Source organism: Balearica regulorum, chromosome Z (genome assembly GCF_011004875.1).
Source record: "Balearica regulorum gibbericeps isolate bBalReg1 chromosome Z, bBalReg1.pri, whole genome shotgun sequence".
Classification (NCBI taxonomy): domain Eukaryota; kingdom Metazoa; phylum Chordata; class Aves; order Gruiformes; family Gruidae; genus Balearica; species Balearica regulorum.
Genome location: NC_046220.1, coordinates 24,190,710 through 24,211,115, shown reverse-complemented (window position 1 = coordinate 24,211,115; position 20,406 = coordinate 24,190,710). Strand labels below are relative to the sequence as shown.

General features: G+C 39.9%; 1 protein-coding gene across 1 annotated transcript in view; it reads left to right on the top strand.

The window, feature by feature from the left end:
* CAMK4 (calcium/calmodulin dependent protein kinase IV) overlaps positions 1-20,406 on the top strand; it is a 188,080-nt gene that overhangs the window by 104,277 nt on the left and 63,397 nt on the right. Inside the window, exon 5 of the mRNA XM_075740054.1 lies at positions 12,945-13,017. Within this exon, the coding sequence (XP_075596169.1) occupies positions 12,945-13,017 (73 nt within the window). The remainder of the gene's footprint in view (positions 1-12,944; positions 13,018-20,406) is intronic.

Sequence of the window (20,406 nt, the reverse complement as noted above, 5' to 3'; positions counted from 1 at the left end):
ACTGTACACTAAATTGGAGAAGTTTGTGTAAATTAGACTATTTATTGCCATTTTGCATGATGATTTTTGCCAAACCAGTCAGTGACAAAGAGCTGTTGAAGTAAGGCAGACCAATGGACGAACTGACCAAGACAGAGAGAAAACTGCAGTAGGTCTGAATTAACTGATATTCTAGTTTTTCCCAGATGCCACATCTCCAGCCCCGTGCTGACACATATGACTTTGATGTTTCCTTGGCCCTCCTCTTTCATTCCTGCACGTTTAAAACAGATGTGCATGCTTGAAGTGCATTTAAAAAAGCAGTGTTTTGACAGGAGTCCCGAAGGACAACCCTCTGGTATTGCTGTGGGTGTCCCAGCAGCGGTGTGCCCACCGGCACACGGCTGTGCTTCTCACGCTGCCACAATACTGAGGGCAGGCAGCTGTCATGCTGGTCTACACCAAGGCAGGAGCTAGCTGAAAAACAAAACCCCAAAATCAGCACAGCCGTTCAAATGTGCAGCAGAGTGATCACTCTAACATTTGGACAGTCTTTAAGGGACTGTGTTTCCACTACACTTGTGAATAGGAAATTTCAGGACTGGGAGCAAAGTGGCAGGCAAAGGTCAATTTTCATCCCTCTCTCACATCTACCTTCTCACCTCATCTTCTTATGAAGAGTGTTGTGGAGCCTTAGTGCAGACCATAGACATGTCTTTCACATGAGAAGTTTGAGTGATGGAAAGACATAATGAAGTTTGGGTTTATTTGGTTTCTGGATGGCATCATGCTGTGCATACAGAATGAAGATATAAACCTTATGTGGATGCTTTTTAAAAGTCAGATTTATAATCAGAAATCTTCTCTCCATTTCAGCTCTTCTCCATTTAAGTGGAGAAAGCCAGAGGCAGAGTTGATGGAATTAAGCCCCTATGTGCTTTCACATAGATGGGACCAAATTTGAGCTCAGATAAATGAAATCAAAGATTTTAATATGAATTGATCACAGTGGGAAAAGGAGTTTAAATGCAGTGACCATAAGGAAATGTAGAATGAATTAACACCACAAAAATCTATGTAGTTTTCCTGGAAAGTAATAGACTTATTTATATAGGCAAATTATTTGTCAAACTAATTGCTTTTTTAACACACTTTTATTCATAATTAGTAATCCTTAGACTAATCAGAGATTTGATTGGATAAGTAGCCAGTGGCCTCTTCTCACTTTTTTGTGTTAACTCTTTTATTACCTCTTCAATTTGTTTTATAGTTCTTCCCTTTTATAATGATGGTGATTCTTCTTAAGCTTGGTTCAGTTATATTTTTCTCTTGCCTCTTGCTTTTGCCCTCTGTCCCTCCATCATTCTTTACTTTAATGTAATTTCTTTGTACTGTTAACTTTGACTTTCTTTTCTATCGCATGCTGTATCAGATTCTTGGTCACTTTGTTAATCTGGCTTTGCTTTTAGCAATTAACCTCTTTATTGTGACAGGCACAATGCAGCACAATGAAGTCAGATATGTGTCTTTTATGGGCTAACTTGTTTTGAAGCTGGTCTTTTCCATTCAGATTTTATTGGTATTTATTGCCTCTCAGCTGAATCACCAATATATCACTTTTCAAAACATTAATTTCAGCAAAAAATGTCAACTGTATTTTAGCTTCATGTTTCTCATAATACCTGCAGATTGAGAAGAATAGTTTTTGTTAAACTCTTTTTTTTTCAGCTTCAAATGATGATGACAACCCATATGTTCTTGTCTGTACTGTGGCATCTCGACCACAAACTGTTCTGTTTCTTCCTTCATCTTTTATTAAGTGCACTAAACATTGTCTAAAAATACCGCTTACAGATGACCGTCTCTTGACTCACTTCTGTTTCAGATTTCATATAATTTTTTCTGAAATATACATTCAAGCTACCTTATTTTATGGAGCATGCATTAACAAAATATGAATTACTTGTTCTAAAAAACTTTAAGAGATGCTAGAATGATAACTTCCTGTGGGCAAAGTTTCCTGAAACCTTCACAGGCTTTAGGCACAACTTCTTGTTTCTGCTTATGGAAATTAGAATTTTTAAGGGACATCAAAAAGACTCAAGGAATTAATCAGTCACTAGAGTGGGGGTTTTTTTTATAAACCAGTGGCAGAGTAGCATCTTTTATTTGTTTCTGAGCTCTGGCCTTATTATGTGGTAGCAGTTTGTCTTCTGAGCAGGGGTCAGAGCAGTCCTTTGGACTCTATATTTCACATGAGCAAGTTGCAGTCCTCTCACTCAGGTCTGCCAAAAAAGAAAAAAAAAAAAAAAGAGGTCTGACTTGACTACTAGAGCAGCTATGCCCCCTTCTCTGAAATCAGAAGACAATATGGAGATTAGCTCATTGATGTCATAACAGATCATTTAGTGTCTCTTGATTTCAGGTGCAGTAATGATAATGCCTAGTAATTTGAGAATAAAGAAGTGTGCATTAATGTTCATTTGTAGCCTTTCCAAAGTAAATTGGTATTTCTTTCCTGTACAGAGTTGTAATAATGCCTTTACACTTACTTATGGTCAGGGCCTTATTTTCTGTCACTGGACAGAATTACTCTAAGTCAGTATCTACCTGACTACAATATTCTCTTCAAGACAAGAGATACAAATTATTTTTTGTAAATGTGTGTGCATAGGAAGCTACTTACAGTGTGGTCAATGTATGCACTTAGCATTAGGTGAAACACTAGGCACCAGAGGTGACACACTTGCAGCTTTATAAATGACTAAATGACTCAAGCAATGATGATGGTGCAATTATAATACTGGCTGGCTTCCTGCCCCTCTCGAAATGTGAACTCTTGTGACATTAAAGCTTGTCTGGTTCGTACCTAAAGCCTTCTTTAAGGCTTTTCACTTAAAAAGTTTTCATTTAAAATGTCCTCTTGCCTTTTGCTGTTGTTTCTTGAGACAACTTGGCAGGAATTGTTAGTGTGGGTATATCCTACCTGGGACCAAGCTGTATGTTGCTAGCCCACCCTGGGAACTGGGCAAGCCTTTTGGAGGTAGGACATGTCAATGCCTGGGAAGCTCTTCAGTTTGTTAGGTATTGTTAATACTGAGACTTCTTGTGATTCGAGCATCTCTGACATACGTGGTTCTCGGTTTTATGGCACAGCGTCACCACTGTAATGTAGGCATGGTCTGCATGCCAGACAAAGCAGGAGAGATAGAACTGTTAGATTAAAGAGGAGGAGGATCAAGACTTAGGTGATTTCCTCATGTATTAACAAATTAGCTTTCATATTTGTTTGAAATGCAGAGAGGTTTTAACAGCTCTGTGCAGGTGACAAACTGAGGTATATACCTACAGCCTATATATAGCCTGTATACATATATGTATACAGGACACCTCTGACTGACCCAAGAGCTAATGATGTTTTTGCTATGTCTTGATTTAATACCTTTCCTGAAATTATTATAACAGTTAGGATGTAAGTAAGTGCTTTGTACATTTTGTTGCTCATTGCTTTTTCTATGTACGTTATGACAAGAGTATAAAGGGAAGCCAAAATGTTTTAGGAAGAAGTACAATTATTCTAAATATTCAGAGCATCAAAATGCTTGTCCTGAATGATAATTGATTTTTTTTGGCGAAAGCCTGAAAGTCAAATCCTTTTCAAATGATGTACTTAGTTCAATGTTGAACTTTAGCTGCTGAAGTAAGGACTGTATCGCACATCCATACACTGTAAGAGGTGCCAAGGCCACCAAAGGAGAACTGGAACAGGTGACCCTGAAATAATATTGAATAGAATAATGTGAATACTCTTGCCCGTCATGACATAAAGGGATGTAAGCACAATGTATGTTATGCAACAGTGCCCAGTTTCGGAATTTGATGGCTGGCTGTTTCACTCTTGTTGAGGAGTAAACAATGTGCTGGGTTGAGCTCCAGAGCAACATGTTTAAACGTCTGTGCTGGTTTGTCATGGAGGGCTGGAGCAGGTGGGTTGTTCACTGGAGCTCAGGCAGTATCCTTCAGCTGTCCTTCGGTGTCCAGGGTTTGGGTTTTGTTTCTTACCTCTGTAATTTTCCTATGTAGGCTATTCCAGTGGCTCTCCAGCCTGGTAATTAAATTCAACTTCAATATTAGGAAAAACTTTATTTCCACAAATTTGGCCAAAGGCTGTTTGCCTTGTTCTCAGCAGACACAGAGAAGGTGATTACTTCCTTCTTTTGTAGCAAACTCTCACGCAGTGGAGGACTGCGGAAGACCACATATTCACAGTCCCTTCAGTCTTTCTTCCTCAGTCGTGTTTTCTATGTTTTCTATGTGTCAGTTACTGTCCATTTGTAGTTTTGTGGATACTATAGAAACACTGAGTAGGAATTAGAAAGAAAGTTAAAGAGGAGAAAACAAACCCCTTGTGTAAGATACAAGAAATAGGGAATTTCCCTAAATTCTCCTTATACTACCTTTATCAGAAACTGCCTCTTACTTAATAATGATGGAGGGAGAATATTTTTCCTGAACGACTGCAATGCTGCATTTCATTTCTAAACAAGGTATTGAGGAAAAACATCTAGTTTGTTTGGCTTGGAGTAAGATTCAAACCCAGTTCTGTATTTCCCATTATCTTTCTTCAGATCATGGGCAGGCAGCTTGAGTCATCAGCAACAGTAACAACTGGTCTGCACTGAATTATGAAAATGGTTGTAAAATAAGGGAGAATCAGCAAACTGAATCAGAGCTACATTGTTTATATTTATTACTCTTCAGTGTCGTAGTATGGAAAATATATAAATATTTAGAGAGAAACCTCACTTTTTAACTAAATAAATGCATCAAAGCAACAAGGAATTGGAACCACCCTGGTGCAGGTATGAGGTAATAGATCCATGAATCACTCATTGAGAAAGTGCTCCTTGTGGAAAACTTTTTGCTGTTGAATGGAATGATGTCATTTTCTTTTCATGTTTCTGACTTACTTTCAGTACCTTCTAGAAATCTTTTAATTTCATTTCAATGAAATACAAGAATTTACATAAGAGTTTAAGTGAATATGTACAGAAAAAATCTCCATGGCAACCAAAGAATTTTAGCCAAATTAACATTTATTATATGCAACCAAATATTTAAAAAAATTGTTATCACATACTGGCATTGGACCACCTCTTGTATTTATATAGGCCATTGTCTGGCCTGAGACTACACATGACATAACAGGATGTAGCCTACTGGTAAGATGTGGTACAAGAGTTTTGAATAAAAGTCAGGTAGAGACAGAATAAAAATGACCCTAAAACCAGTGATGGCTTTTTCTGATATGGCGATATTTATAAAGAATGATCTAAAAAGCAAATAGAGACATAGCATGAAGAAAGAAAGAAACAAAGAAAGAAAGAAAGAGAAATAATGTTGGGAACTGATAAAGTAATAAAAAAAAGTTAATGTTTTGGATGGCTAAGCGTGTTTAGCAGGCTTTTTTGCAAGCTACATTACATGTTTCTAGATTCGCTTAATACTGAAATGCAACCAGCTCCAGAGTGTGGAGAGAGTATTTATAGTCTCAAGATTAAATGATGACTAAGTAGCTCAAATTTTAGAGTAACTGTTTAAATTGGTTAGCATCAAAACTAAGTGCACTTACCAAATTGAGGTAAGGGAAGCAAGAAGCAGACTTCACATGCTTGGATCTCAGGCAAGGTTGGAGGATGGCTGGGGTGGCCTGTGTAGGAGGGAAGCAGTGAAGTAAAGCTAAGAATAGGAGAACTAGTCAATTTAGAGGGTGGGGGAGGAAAAAGTAAGTTTGTTACAGTGGGTAAGATTTCAAATTTTCTTGGTCACAAGAAGCCACAAGAACGCTAGTGTTTAAAATTGCAGGAATAGTCCTTGCACTGGATTCCCAAACCCAAGAAAAACAAAAGAGAAAGAGGCTTTGGTTTTGGGGTCACCTATTTCTTGTACTGTTTCCTTTCTCTTCCGCATTGCTTCTTCCACCCCCTGGCACTCTCAGTCACAAGTGTTGGGAGCTGTTACGGTGCAAGGCGCGGAGTGGCTCTGCAGGCTGCACTGCCCGAGACGGACACACAGCCCTTCCTCACTCTTAGCCGAGAGGTCTCATCGGCGGGGCAGAGGCCAGCGCTGACCAACAGGTTAAGGTAGTGGCATGCAGAGGTGCGTGCCATCGATGACTGTCCCAGTCTTGCATCTTCTGGCATCGGATAAGTGCTCTGCTTATTCAAAAAGTGGGTTGCTGGGTATTTTTGATCCCCTTTTTACCACTGCAGCTGTGCAAGCAGCTGTTTCTCTTGCCGGATTTGGAAAGATCTGACCCTCTGTTTTGTTATTCTTTGAAAAAGTCAAACCTGAAGCCAGGTCCTTTCCTTCTGTGATGAAATGTTCACTTGTTTGTTTTCGTAGCAGACTGATTGTTTCCACTTGTTGCCTAACATGCTTGTCAGTAATTCCCAGATACATGTATTCCAATCAACCACAAAATTGTATATCAATATAATTTTAATACTGCTCTGAAAATTGATTCTAAAATGACATATCAGGATTCCCCATCTCTTTCCTCATTGATTTTCAGATCAAGTGTGTCTAGTTTAGCAGGACTGCGCTCTTCCTTTTATTTTTTTCCTACCAGTCATAAAGTTTCTGCAGAGCAAGTGCAGCCACTACCTCCCTCCCTTTACTGTGATAACCCATTGCTTTCAGTGGCTTCTTATGGATGTAATGAATTGAAGCATAGTCCCAAGTCCTAAGAAGAATATTCCAAAAGGAGTAAAATCCAGTGCATGGTCTTCCCAAGTTATAGTGCAGGTTGCAGAAGTATGGTGAATGTTGGTAAGCATTTATGCTTCTGCTCGTGTAGACTCTGATGAAGGCGTGCATAATGGTAATATGATAAGCAATATAGGAAGCATTATACTTCTGTAGTAGAGTGGCACAGTGGATGTCCAGAGATTACCCTGAAAACGGTCTGCAAAACTAAAGGATTTATATTGCCAGAAAACTTGCAGTACTTAGAAGGAAAAGAAATGCTGGAAAGGTTGGATGGAAGCTGGCAAGCATTACTGCAAATTACTGAACACTTGAATGCATGCATATGCTTGATGATCATGTGGAAGCTGCCAAATTTCAACTGCCTGCTGTGTATAAGAGAGCATGGATCACAAGAAATATGTTATACCCTTTCCACAGGCTTGCTGGGCAGCGTGATGCTAAGGGTTTTTCCCAGTGCTAAATTTTTGATTACCTCCCCTTTTTACCTGACAACACAAAGCTTTTCCACCTCTGACCTTTGGCAGCAGCTGAGAGGGGTGTTGTCATTGCCTTGGTGGGGCAGCCGTGGCCATGGGCTCTGGGCTGGGGGGACATAGTGTGTGTGGGTCTCTCCCAGGAGACCAGACCACAGCACGCAGGGGTGCAGCTCAGCACCACGGGGTCTTGGGGGGGTCTTCCCAAGGGGCATCTCCATCCTCAGTGATAATGGGAAGGAGGAGTGAGGAGACGCCTTTGGGAAATATTTCCCCCCTTACTTCTCTTTATAGAAGGAGGTGGATTTGTCTCAAATATTTTTGCACGTGCTTGGAAAAGCAAGATTAAATCAGGTGGCATTTCAGGAGACCTGGAGCTTGGTGTCCATTGGTACATACTTTGTTAGATGTGTGGTTGGCCATGTACAAGTATAAACAACCGAATCAACATATTTCAATAAATGTGTACATGCAAGCATGACATAGTAATTCTGCACAAATGTGATTACAATATGAATTATTTATTTCATCAACATCGCATTTTTGCTTGCCCTAGAATGTCATCTTCTGTTTGAAGCACTATCTTGAATTTCCTCGATTTTTGTGACACTAAATTTAGTGTTTTTCCAAGCTCTTTTTTTTTTTTTTTTTTTTTTTTCCTTTTCCTTTTGACTTCAGCATTTCTATATCCCTTCTTCTGGATTCTCTGCTGTCTTCCTCCCACTTTTTCTCTCCAGCACTCTTTTGGTCTACCTCGCTATTTCATTTGTATATCAAAGAGACTATTTAATTGGTTCCTTATTGTTAATGTTCCTGTCTTTCTGTCCTCTGGAGAAAGGTTTAATCTTTCTTCATCCATGCTTTTCTTAAAGATCATTCTTTAAACTAGGTATAAATAATGGTTTTTGCTTCCATAATAACAAAATAAGTAATTCCTGCAGGTTTCCTTCTCATTATGGAAAAAAGGGCAATGAGTCATTGTTAATCTGAAATTGAAAAATCCTTGTAAAGAAGCTTCATTGGTCTCAGGTAGGAGTGTTGTTATAATAAATCAAACTGGCACACCTACCATTTGTCTTATGTAATCTATTCCAGTGAGGATGCAAAAAATAGATATGTAAATGATTCCCCAGCATTATTACAAGACCTAAACTACAAGATAATCTTCTTCCAGTACTCTTCTACTGCCTAATAGCCAGGTTTTAGTTTTGAAGTAGAGTGCCATTAGAAATAAATCATCCTTAGCCAGAAGTATGTCTTCTTTCATTTATTGCTGTTACAGAAGATTAGATTTTTCTACCTGCTGGATTATTATGAGTTAAGAATGAGGTTTGTATTCGCAATAAGTCTGTGTTCTAGACTTCTGAAAAATTAGAAAGTTAACTGCATGTGACATAAGCTGTAATTGGCTTGCCAGTGCACGTTATTCACATGTAACATCAACAGATAAGTCATGTGCATTGCACAATGTTTCTGCAGTTGATTTTTATTGCTCTTCTGAAATATGGGCCCACACAATACATTTATTTGCTGTAAAGTGTAAATTCACAATGGCTTCATCTTCAGTGTCTATGTGCTTCTTCCATTGTGCATTTAAACGTAAACGATGAGAGCAGTATTCTATCCATACCAACGTACAGTTGTCTAAGTCAGGGTGGGCTGGTCTTCTACATGCTGTGGTCAGGTGGGCAGTCTTGAGCATCTCTTCAATCTCTCCTGTTTCCAGGGTTCAGGTAATTGGTAGTTTCCTTTCCTCCATTGGTCAGGCATTGATAGGAACTATAAACTTTCTCCTTTCTTTGATTTTTTTGAGTGGAGGAAAGTATGAAGGAGTTGGCTGCATTTAAGAGATGTCTTTTCCCCCCCCCAAGTTTATCTGTTTGAAACAGAAATAATAGAAAGAATACTGCATTACCATAATGTAAAATTAAACATTTGTTGGATAGAGTAATGTAAATTTAATTGTAACTATATTGCTACATATTTCTCTGATCATAGTCATGTACAGTGGAAAATCAAAGAATTTCAAATCCTGTGAAACCCTAAAACCTTCTGCCTCCTGCCTCGCACGATTCTGAGGTCAGGCGCACAAGGTGATCCTGCAAGTGTTGGAGTGTCCTGGCTTGAGGCATGGGCAGGGGGATACCTTCCCAGGGGACGTATGCCTGAGCGATGGTGAAATTACACCCGGCATGCTCCAGGCAGCTCAGCCTGTGTGCAGCACGTCCACAGCAGCAACCACACGCTGACTGTTTTGTTTCTGCAGTGCATTGTGGAATATATTTGAAAATCTATGGCAGTTTGAAAGCAGAGAGTCAAACTAGCACAGCAGACTTTTTGGCTATACTACCTTGTTACCAAACTTGAAATTTTATTACAGTCTCCTGTGCCCTATTAAAGATTGTAAGCTTAAGACAATTATGATGTGAATGTCTGTAATACATGAAATTCTGTTAAAATAAGACAATGCTTTAACATGCTTCTTGTGCCATAGTGGGAGGAGCAGGTTAGCACCCAAAATACCAGCAGGGAAGTGGGAAGGTGGGTGTCGTGATTTAACGCCAGTCAACAACTAAGCCCCATGCAGCTGCTTGCTCACTGCCCCCCTGGCAGGATGGCAGAGAGAATTGGAAGAACAAAAATGAGAAAACTCATGGGTTGAGATAAAGACAGTTTAATAGGTATAGAAGAAGCCGTGCACTCAAGCAAAACAAAACCAGGAATTCATTCCCCACTTCCCATGGGCAGGCAGGTGTTCAGCAATCTCCAGGAAAGCAGGGCTCCAGCACACCTAACGGTGACTTGGGAAGACAAACACCATCATTCTGAATGTCCCTCCCCCACTTCCTTGTTCTTCCCCCAGCTTTATATGCTGAGCATGACATCATATGGCATGGAATATCCCTGTGGCCAGTTGGGGCCAGCTGTCCCGGCTGTGTCCCCTCCCAACTCCTTGTGCACCCCCAGCCTCCTCACTGGTGGGGTGGTGTGAGGAGCAGAAGAGGCCTTGGCTCTGTGTAAGCACTGCTCAGCAGTAACGAAAACATTTCTGTGTTATCAACACTGTTTTCAGCACAAATCCAAACCACAGCCCCATACCAGCTGCTATGAAGAAAATGAACTCTATCTCAGCTGAAATCCAGCACAGTGGGATGGGGGTGAGGTCTGTATTCTGGGAAATGCTTATGGACGCTAAAACAGGAACCTGCTGGCTGACACTAAATACTTTATTTGAATTCAAAAGGAGGAGGAAGCCAAACCAGTATATTTGGGGGAATAAAGACTCAAACAAGAGGGTCACTGGGGCTCGGGTCTTGCTGTGTAATCTACCAGAGGAGTATAATTTGGACAGCCTGAAATAGCTAAGGAGGAATGTTACTTTCAAGCCTATTGTAGCATTTTATTGTGTATTTTATGATTTTTCATAACCTCTTTTCCGAATTTGAGACTAAAAGCCTAATATAATGTCTCATTGAGTAACATTTGCTTTATTTTCCCCTTGTGGTGCTAAGTTCAAGTAAAGCTCTCCATGATGTTTTAAACAGCTAAGCAAAGCAGAGGAACGGCTGGAGGCAGAAAAATACAAAGGAGATGCAGGCCAATTAGAGGTGAAGCAGTGCATACGGGATGGTAGCTGAAAGGCTACCAGGGAAAAAACCCTTTTAGAAATAAGGCCTGCAACCTTATTTAGGAATAATTCTGCAGCCAAGAAATCATGGTGAAATACTAGAACTCCTTCTTGAAAGGGATTGCTTGCTGATACTGATGCCACATGAATAGACTTAGTTATCTGTGAACACAGTGAGTGTTAAGGTAATTGCAGTTGGTTAGGAATATCTCTGTATACTCTATTTTCTGCAGTGCCATGCTTGTTACATCTGTCTCTGGTGGATTATTATCTTTGCATTGTTCATATTGCACTTAATCGTCTAATGAGTATGTAGTAGTAATACTTTTCATATGTACATTAGCCAACACCTTTCCTGTCAGCTTTTTTAAAGCTGTAAGGAGTTGCACTGAAGGTAGCTCAATATGAGTCTGGGATTTTGAAGAAGAGAAATCATGAAAAGAAAAAAAAAAAAAATCCCTGTAAACTGTAAATTCCCCCTGTAAAAAAGGGGAAGAGGGGAGGAAGGAGGATACCTTTCTTGCCACAAGCAGAATCTGTTTCTGGACGCTGAGGCAGACAGTCTTTCCAGTGACTTTTGACTTCAGACATTATAGGCTTCTTGTTCTCCTGCTTCATGGGGCTTTTATGGCATTGTTTTGTAAAACTAGGTTGTGTGCTTGCAGGAGATCATTTTATAAAGTGTATAATAGACACCACAGGTTCTGTTTCTAGACAACATTTGTTGTTTTCATCATGTTTTCTTGGGCTTTGAAAAATGAATATGGTAAAAAATCAAAACTTCAGGTCAAAGACCTAACCTTTAAGTAGTAACCTGAGGGAGAATTACTGTAGTTCACAAATACTGTATTTAGCTAAATATAATGGTAAAAAGACTGTTGGGTTTCTTAATTGGAGCATTAGAAAGTGCTAGTGATAGATCCTTCTTTTATTAACTTCCTATATGTCATTGTGCAAATCTGCATCTTCAGCTGACTTTGTTTAACTGAACTGTGCATTTATATAATGTTTCATTCTGTAATGGCAGTTCTTGGAGAACATGCAGTGCAAATCCTGAATCAGCCCCCAGACCCTGTGCCACTGCCAGTGTTCTTGTAAAAGAGTTGCAATAGCACAACTGGGCTTTGGGATGCCAATCCAGAAAACTGCATTAACCCTTGCTGCCCTTTCTGTGCAGCATAGCACACAACATGTTGAAATGCAACACTTCAGAACGTTACCTTAACACAGAAAAGTATTACCTTTCTTAATGTTTTTATTATGGTAAGGTTCCAGGGAGAAAACATTATTAAAGAAGAAAGTCGGATTTTGTTTATTTTTGTAAGACTGAACTGATATAAAAGCAAAGGGAGAAAGAAAACCAGGTTTTCAGAATCTTCAGAGCTCATAAATATTGCTGAACTTACTATAACCTGCAGATGCATTTACAAAATCAAGCCAAGATATCATGTGTCTTCTGTACAAAATAAATGTAGCGTACTGGCTATTTACCTCAAGAACTACAAAAAAAAATACTTTTAGTTTTAATAAAACTGTGGTTCTTTGACTACAAAGCCCTCAATTTCGTACTTGTGGGGGAAAAAAGTGCAATTGTTCAGCTTATTATACTTGAGTGATAATTTGAAGCTAGTAAGTTTTGACACCAACCCATTCTCTTGAATAACTCAGTTCTGTTTATGCATCACACACTGCATTTGTTAAACAAACAAAGAAGCAAAGAAAGTGTGCATGCATGCTTAAGTTAAATATAAAAGTGAAAAAGCAGTACCTAAAAAATACCTAGTTTTGTGTGAGAGTAAATCAGATTCTCTGAATTTTAGAAAATTCCAAAACCTTTCAACTGAATATGTATGCATTACAAGCTTCTTATGGAGTTAATATTTTATCTCCAGTTTTTCATTTATCGGGGAATCAAAGGTAACCTAAGTTGCAAAAGGGTTGTTTTCTGTTCTTTAGGGGGCACTCCAGTGTCCCGGGCATATTTAAATTTGATTGTTTTCTTGCTCATTTTTGAAAAGAAGCTTTTGTCTGCATGGTTTATTTACCTTAACACATAATCCTGACCACAATTTATCTTGTTTCTTTTTCTGTAGGATTGTGGAAAAGGGTTACTACAGTGAAAGAGATGCTGCTGATGCTGTTAAACAAATCCTGGAGGCAGTAGCTGTGAGTATTATCTAGCCTTAAATGCTCAGCACCTAATCTTTCACCTGTAATGGCTCTATAAATATTTATCTATAAAAGAAGCAGTGTTCACTGGACACACTCCACACAAGTTCCCTCTTGTAATTAATTTTCTATTGATTTTTTTTAATGTAGTGGCACTTTGAAGGGCAAGAAGTGATTTTGGATGGCAGTCAGCATTACATTTAATGCTCTAAGTCATCTGTTAGAGTGGAGTGCATGCTCTGTCCAATCTCAAAAACCTGTGGAGTTCAGCACTGATCATTTTAGCCTTAAAAGTAATTTGAAATCACCAGCACTTGTGTAGTCTCTCATTCATTTTTTGCAGAGCATGTCTCAGTAGTTTATTTAGAACCTTAAACAAAAGAGAGCACATTACTTTTCCCCTCAACTTAAAGGGATAATAGATTAACTAAACTTGTTAGCTGGTGTAAAGAGTTACAAGAATTTGAGTCAGAGATTTCTGCAGAGTATCACCATGAAAATAGTTACGCTTCTTTTCCAGTTGTTGCCTGAAGGGGACCCATCACACTTTCTGAGACTATGCAGGAGGATTTATACAAACAAGGCCCACCACAAGAAAGTGTGTGCTATTGTGAAAGTGGATAGGGCAGGTTACAACATGTCTAACCAAAAATCAGTTCTCACTGCTCTTCAAATTGTACATTCACAGAATGACAGTAATATTGAGAGAGATCGGAATCTAGTTTGGTCTCAGTAGATTATGCAGTTTCTGATATACCTTCTTCCTCTATATTTTGTGTGTTTTTTCAAACATTTGAATTTTCGTACAGCTATTTCACATTCTATTGCTTAGAGAAAGGTTTAGAGATTTTTGAAACAAGATGATGAAGGTTTCTATTGGTTACATACAGTATTTCTGTACATGATCCATATTTCTCTGTCACTTGTAGTTCTCCCGTCTGATTTCACACTAGATGTTCACCAGACCAGCAATCAAATAGTGGGAAAGTACTCTAAGAAAGTAATTTGTTCAAATGTCTAGTCTATATGTTAGCACTGATCACTTCCAGTGCAGATTGATGGGACATGTTGGACAAGAAAAACCAGTCCAGTTGGGACACTCAGAGGATTTCAGACAAATAGTAGTATAGAGGCTATTTTGCTGTGTGAAAGGAAGATGTTAGTGAGGCCTAAGGAGAGATGGTTGCTAAAGATTTTGCCTTCTGCTGTGCCTGCTAGTCTGACTTCAGACTCAGCAGGAGATATTCTGGATTTTATCCATTGTCACTGTGTGGTTGTCTGCAGCAGATGTTTGAGGTGAAACAGTCAGGTATTAGAAAGTCTGTAAAGATCTTGGAGCAGACACAAGGTGTGTGAAATAGTGCAGATGGGACAAGACTGACTTTGGGTGTATTTCTGGATTGTCAGACTTTTCAAACAAAACACATGCAAAAGGGAGGTCAGCCTCAAGGACTCTTTTGAAGGATGGTAGTGGTGAGGCAGGATCTGCACAGATCATCCATGGAGATGCAGTATTGAAAGAGCTGTCCTCAGGACAGGATTCATGGTGATAAGTGACCTCTGTGGAAGGTACCTAGAGGTGAGGAAAAGTTAATGTGGTTACAGCAGCAATGCAATTATTCAGAAGGAACAGCCTGACTTGGGCGTATATATCTGGGATGGTAATAAAATACCTCATTGTGAAAAACTCCTATAAATCATGGTTTGGTATTATTTGTAAGCCTGTTCACAATAAATAAGATGTGAGAACTGGTGTTTACTGCAGTAACCAGATGCACCGTAAGACCATCATGTTCACTTCATGCTTCTTTCTGAATAATCTGATGGTTACTGAGTCACTCTCATACAAAGTAATCTTAATTATATATTTAAGTTTAGTGCACAGCATAATGCATTTGTATAAACTTATTAAAATTGGGTCAGATTATTATTTTGGAAGTGCCCCAGTTAAGATGATTCTACATTATTTATCATTCTTTTGCAAAAATGCTGATTACTTTTTGCTGAAAGATGTTGCACAAGTTTCAGCACTTTATTTTAAAAGGCAGGAAGATCTTCAGCTTCTATGAATTGTAATATCTTGGCTGAAGTTAATGGAATGGAGATGTACAAAAGCTAAAAAGCTGACTTTTATATGAGCATGCAATAGTTTCAATTTTTACAGATCCTTGTCCTAGATTCCTAGCTATGATGGGTTGTATTGACTTTCACTCTTACAGCTAACACTGAGCATCCGTGCCAGAGTTGGGAAAACTGTGGAAGTTGCAGTTCCCAAGTTGGGATCTTTGCAGCCCAACTGAAATGGTGTGGTAGATTGGGGCTGTAGCTTGACAGAATAGCGTTTGTGAGCAGAACAGGGGTTACTATTAGAAACTGGAAAATACTGCTGCAGAAGAGTAATCTTTCCAGAATAAAAGGAAATACATCCATAGATCATTCTTAAAACCAAGTAATTATACAATCCCCACAATAGACCATGCCAACTAATACCCTCCTGGCACCAGGTAGTCATTTTGACCTCTGCAATTTTTAGAAATTGCTTTTCTCAAGAGAATCACTCAGCCTTTGCTTTGATGAACTCTCTTCAACTAGTCTATCTACTTGTTTTATAAATCCGTTGTTAAGGGCTATTACAACACTGCAGTAATGGATCTGTTCTCTCAGTGGATCATTGCACGAGGAGGTATTATGTCTTCATTTAACAAAGGTTTTTTGAGACACTTCAGAAAAATTCAATCAAATTGTAAAGTGGGATTTTAAAAGTGCCTAAGCATTTTTGTTCAATTCCTTTGGAAATTGTTAAACCAAATGGACTAATACTCTTAAAAAAAATTTCCTATAAATCTTTTAGGTGTATCTGTTTCTTGTAATATCTGAGTACCTGAAAGCCTAGCTTTAACTGGCTTACCGACTATTAAGCGAGCAGTCAGAGCAGCACACAGAAAATGAATCTTGATCTTCCAGATCACAAACCAGCGTAAACATATCAGAAGTCTGTCCTCCCAAGAACAGAGAAAATAACAAAACCAGTATTGTTTTGAAGACCACTGCATCCATTGTTTGAAGACCACTGCATCCATTTTGCCCGTTTCCATGATTTTTCGTTCTCCTGGTTACCTCTGACCTGGTGTTCCCTGTCCAGGACTGTATGTGCTCTTAGTGGGAACAAATTACCTTTTTTTTTTTCCTCTTCTGCACCTTTGCCTTTTCTGTTATTCTTCCATTGTTCTCCAACTTGGGAGATGGCTTCATTCATAAGATAAAAGGCTTATATGAAACTAGGGCAAACCCGTGTTCATCTTTTTAGCTCCTTTGCTGCGCTATTTTGAACAGATAGGGAGGTTTTGTTGCTACCCAACATCTCAGAGAAGAGTGAATTTCATTCCTGAGAGAGGATTTGTTTGAGATCAGTCTCTCTTGGCACATTATTGTACTTTCTCGCCTTCTCAGAGGATCAGTTGTATACACTGTGGCTTTCTTGAACACTTATTCTGGTTGCAGTTTTTCTATTTTGTGTAATAATTTCTGCACACAGATGTCTTGTGGCCAGATCTTCACTACCTGACTTGCAGAATGTGTTACTGATGTTATGGAGTTCAAATCATCCTTGAAAAAGAAAAAAAACAGAAAAAGACACTTTCATATTTTTTCTGTAAAAGAAGTCTACTTTTTAGCTGTTCAAACTTAAGAAAATGCCACTGATATTTTTTTTTTTAATATGTACTTTCAAAATCTTGTATGTGTCACTAAAAATAAACTGTGTTCCTTCTTGCCTGCTCTGCATTAGTGTCAAAGTAATAGGCTTCTGCTTGAGTGTTAAATTACTCTTATCATTATATTTAAGTTTGAAATTATTTTTAACAATTTACTTTTTGTAATTAGAGTAGTTACTAGCATACCTTCCAGATGTAGTTTTGAACTCATCCAGCAGTCTCTAAGTTAATTTCCTATCCCATTTTATAATAGGTTGTTTTCTTCTGACTGGCCATTATCTTGTCTAGATAGGAACATTTTCCTGAAGCTGTATGTAGGACCCCCTTCATTGTAATTTCTATTTTTTATTTCAATTTTCTGCCACTTCAAGCTTCATTGTATGCCTGCACTTCTATTCAGTTCCTTGTCAGCTTAAATTCACAGGGAGCATGCTGAATTATCAGCTGTGATTACAAAGACGAAGGGCACTTAGCCACTTACAGGTTTGAGAGGGAAAATCTAGATTAAAGGGTTCTATTCATTTCAGTGAACTTTGATCTGTCAGATAACGAGCTCTATTATAGTGGGTAAGAACCTACCGTAAATGTGCAGCTTGCAAGTATATTTTACAGAACCTGAGGCACCGGTGTGTCTAACAATTAGGGCTTAGACCAAATGAGCTAACCAGACTTTTAAAGGCTGGCTGAGACTCAAGAAAATGGATTAAAATATTGGGGAGTTTTAGAATGCAAAGAAAAGTGGATGTTATTAGGTAAAGATTAAGAAAAATTTCTTTTTTTTCTATACAATCATTCACTGAGTGCTTGCTGGAGATACAGGCCACCAATGGATTTGAGTTTTAGTCATGAGCTACAAGGTGAGCTTAACCAAGTTATAAATGTCACAGAATTCTGAAATTCTGAACAAGGCAAATGTGTTATAATATCAATATATACTTCGCCAGGCCTCAAAAGGCACACTGTTAAGAAGAGTAAGTGCATTGAGGAATACAGAGAAATCATCCGAGCAACCAGGGATCAGGTTAGGAAAGCCAAAAATTAGTCTGACCAGGGATGTTAAGGACAACAGGAAAAGCTTCTATAGGTATGTCAGTGATAAAAGGAGGACAAGGGAAAATGTGGGTCCCCTCCAGAATGAAACGGGTGACCTGGTTACCCAGGATATGGAGAAGGCTGAGGTACTCAACGACTTCTTTGCCTCAGTCTTCACTGGCAAGTGCTTGAGCCGCACTGCCCAGGTCGCAGAAGGCAAAGGCAGATACTGGTTGAATGAAGAACCACCCACTGCAGGAGAAGATCAGGTTCAAGAATATCCAAGGAACCTGAAGGTGCACAAGTCCATGAGACCTGATGAGATGCATCCACGGGTCTTGAGGGAACTGGCAGATGAAGTGGCCAGGCAGTCCGGCGAAGTTCCCACCGACTGGAAGAGTGGAAACATAACCCCCATTTTTAAGAAGAGGAAAAAAGGAAGACCCAGGGAACTACAGGCTGGTCAGTCTCACCTCCGTGCCTGGCAAGATTATGGAGCAGACTGGAGACTATGCTCAGGCATATGGAAAATAAGAAGTTGATTGGTGACAGCCACCATGGCTTCACTAAGGGCAAATCGTGCCCAACAAATCTGGTGGCCCCTACAATGGGGTTACATCGTTGGTAGACAAGGGAAGAGAACTGACATCATCTGCCTGGACTTGTGCAAGGCATTTGACACTGTCCCGCATGACATCCTTGTCTGTAAATTGGAGAGACATGGACTTGATGGATGGACCACTTGGTGGATACGGAATTGGCTGGATGGTCACACTCAAAGAGTTATGGTCAATGGCTTGACATCTAAGTGAAGATCAGTGACGAGTGGCGTTCCTCAGGGGTCGGTACTGGGACCAGCACTGTTCAACATCTTTGTTGGCGACATGGACAGTGGGATGGAGTGCACCCTCAGCAAGTTTGCCGACGACACCAAGCCGTGTGGTGTGGTCGACACACTGGAGGGAAGGGATGCCATCCAGAGGGACCTTTACAGGCTGGAGAGGTGGGCCCCTGCGAACTGCATGAAGTTCAACAAGGCCAAGTGCAAGGTCCTGCACATGGGTCAGCGCAATCCCAAGCACGACTATAGGCTGGGCAGAGAATGGATTGAAAGAAGCCCCGAGGAGAAGGACTTGGGCGTATTGATTGATGAGAAGCTCAACATGAGCAATGTGCACTTGCAGCCCAGAAAGCCAACCGTGTCCTGCGCTGCATCAAAAGAAGTGTGACCAGCAGGTCGAGGGAGGTGATCCTGCCCCTCTACTCCGCTCTGGTGAGACCCCGCCTGGAGTACTGCATCCGGCTCTGGGGGCCCCCAGTACAGGAGAGACATGGAGCTGTTGGAGTGAGTCCAGAGGAGGGCCACGAAGCTGATCAGGACAGGCTGAGAGAGTTGGGGTTGTTCAGCCTGGAGAAGAGAAGGCTCTGGGGAGATCTAATTGCGGCCTTCCAGTACCCGAAGGGGCCTACAGGAAAGCTGGAGAGGGACTGTTTATCAGGGAGTGTAGTGACAGGACAAGGGGTAATGAGTTTAAGCTGAAGGAGGGTCGATTTAGATCAGATGTGAGAAAGAAATTCTTTACTGTGAGGGTGGTGAGGCACTGGCACAGGTTGCCCAGAGAGGTTGTGGATGCCCCATCCCTGGAAGTGTTCAAGGCCAGGTTGGACGGGGCTTTGGGCAATGTGGTCTAGTGGAGGGTGTCCCTGCCCACAGCAGGGGGGTTGGAACTAGATGACCTTTAAGGTCCCTTCCAACCCAAACCATTCTATGATTCTGTAAGTGGGGAAGAAACCTGGGGCTCAATTAGGTAGAAAATTAAGTTGAATTCCACAAAAGGGAATGGGAGGGATGCCTAGGTATTACAACACAGTATAAAGACCTGTGTAAAATAGTAACAAAATTTGGGAATACTTTATGTAAGAGGAGGAATCTTATGCATGATTGTAGGTATTGAAGAACACTGACTTCCTCTCTTTAAAAGATGCTGCAAAATATTTCCATTTTAATAGAGGAGACATCAACACCTACAGATCTCTCCCCATTCCCTGATGAATTCTGAGTGTTCTGTTTTCTCTCCGGCAACAGAGACTGTTTTTCTGAGTCTGTTCCTGGCATAAGTGTTGTTCAGGGTATGGTTAGGCAACAGCAGTTGTTCTGATATAAAGATACCAAACACAGCAATCTCTGCTTTTCCAGTAGGGGAGGAAAAACGCTTAGCCACATCCACAAAGGAGAAATGTAAATTTCTGTCAAATTTTCAGAATGTTTGCTCAAAAGTGATATTTCAGTAATTTCAGATTTAGGCTAGATTTAGGGCTTTCATTGCATATGCAGTTGTTAGTAAAAGGACTAATGCTTGACACTGTAAGACAAGAAGGAATTTGCTGTTATGACTGCAGTTCTGTGTGCAGGATTATGATGTTGTATTGTATTCCCTGACAGCAAGGTTCTTTTGCCATTGTCCTTCTAACCCGCCAACAGGAACAGGAAGAAAAGCACAGAAATTTTTGGTTTTCAGATTTAACACTTGCACTTTTGCACTCTTAATTTTGGGAAATTTGCATGGCAACATTTTGGAAGAAGAGGCATGTGAACACTGAGTTCAGGAGAGGCACAGCAGCTATCTGCAGTTAAAAGCAC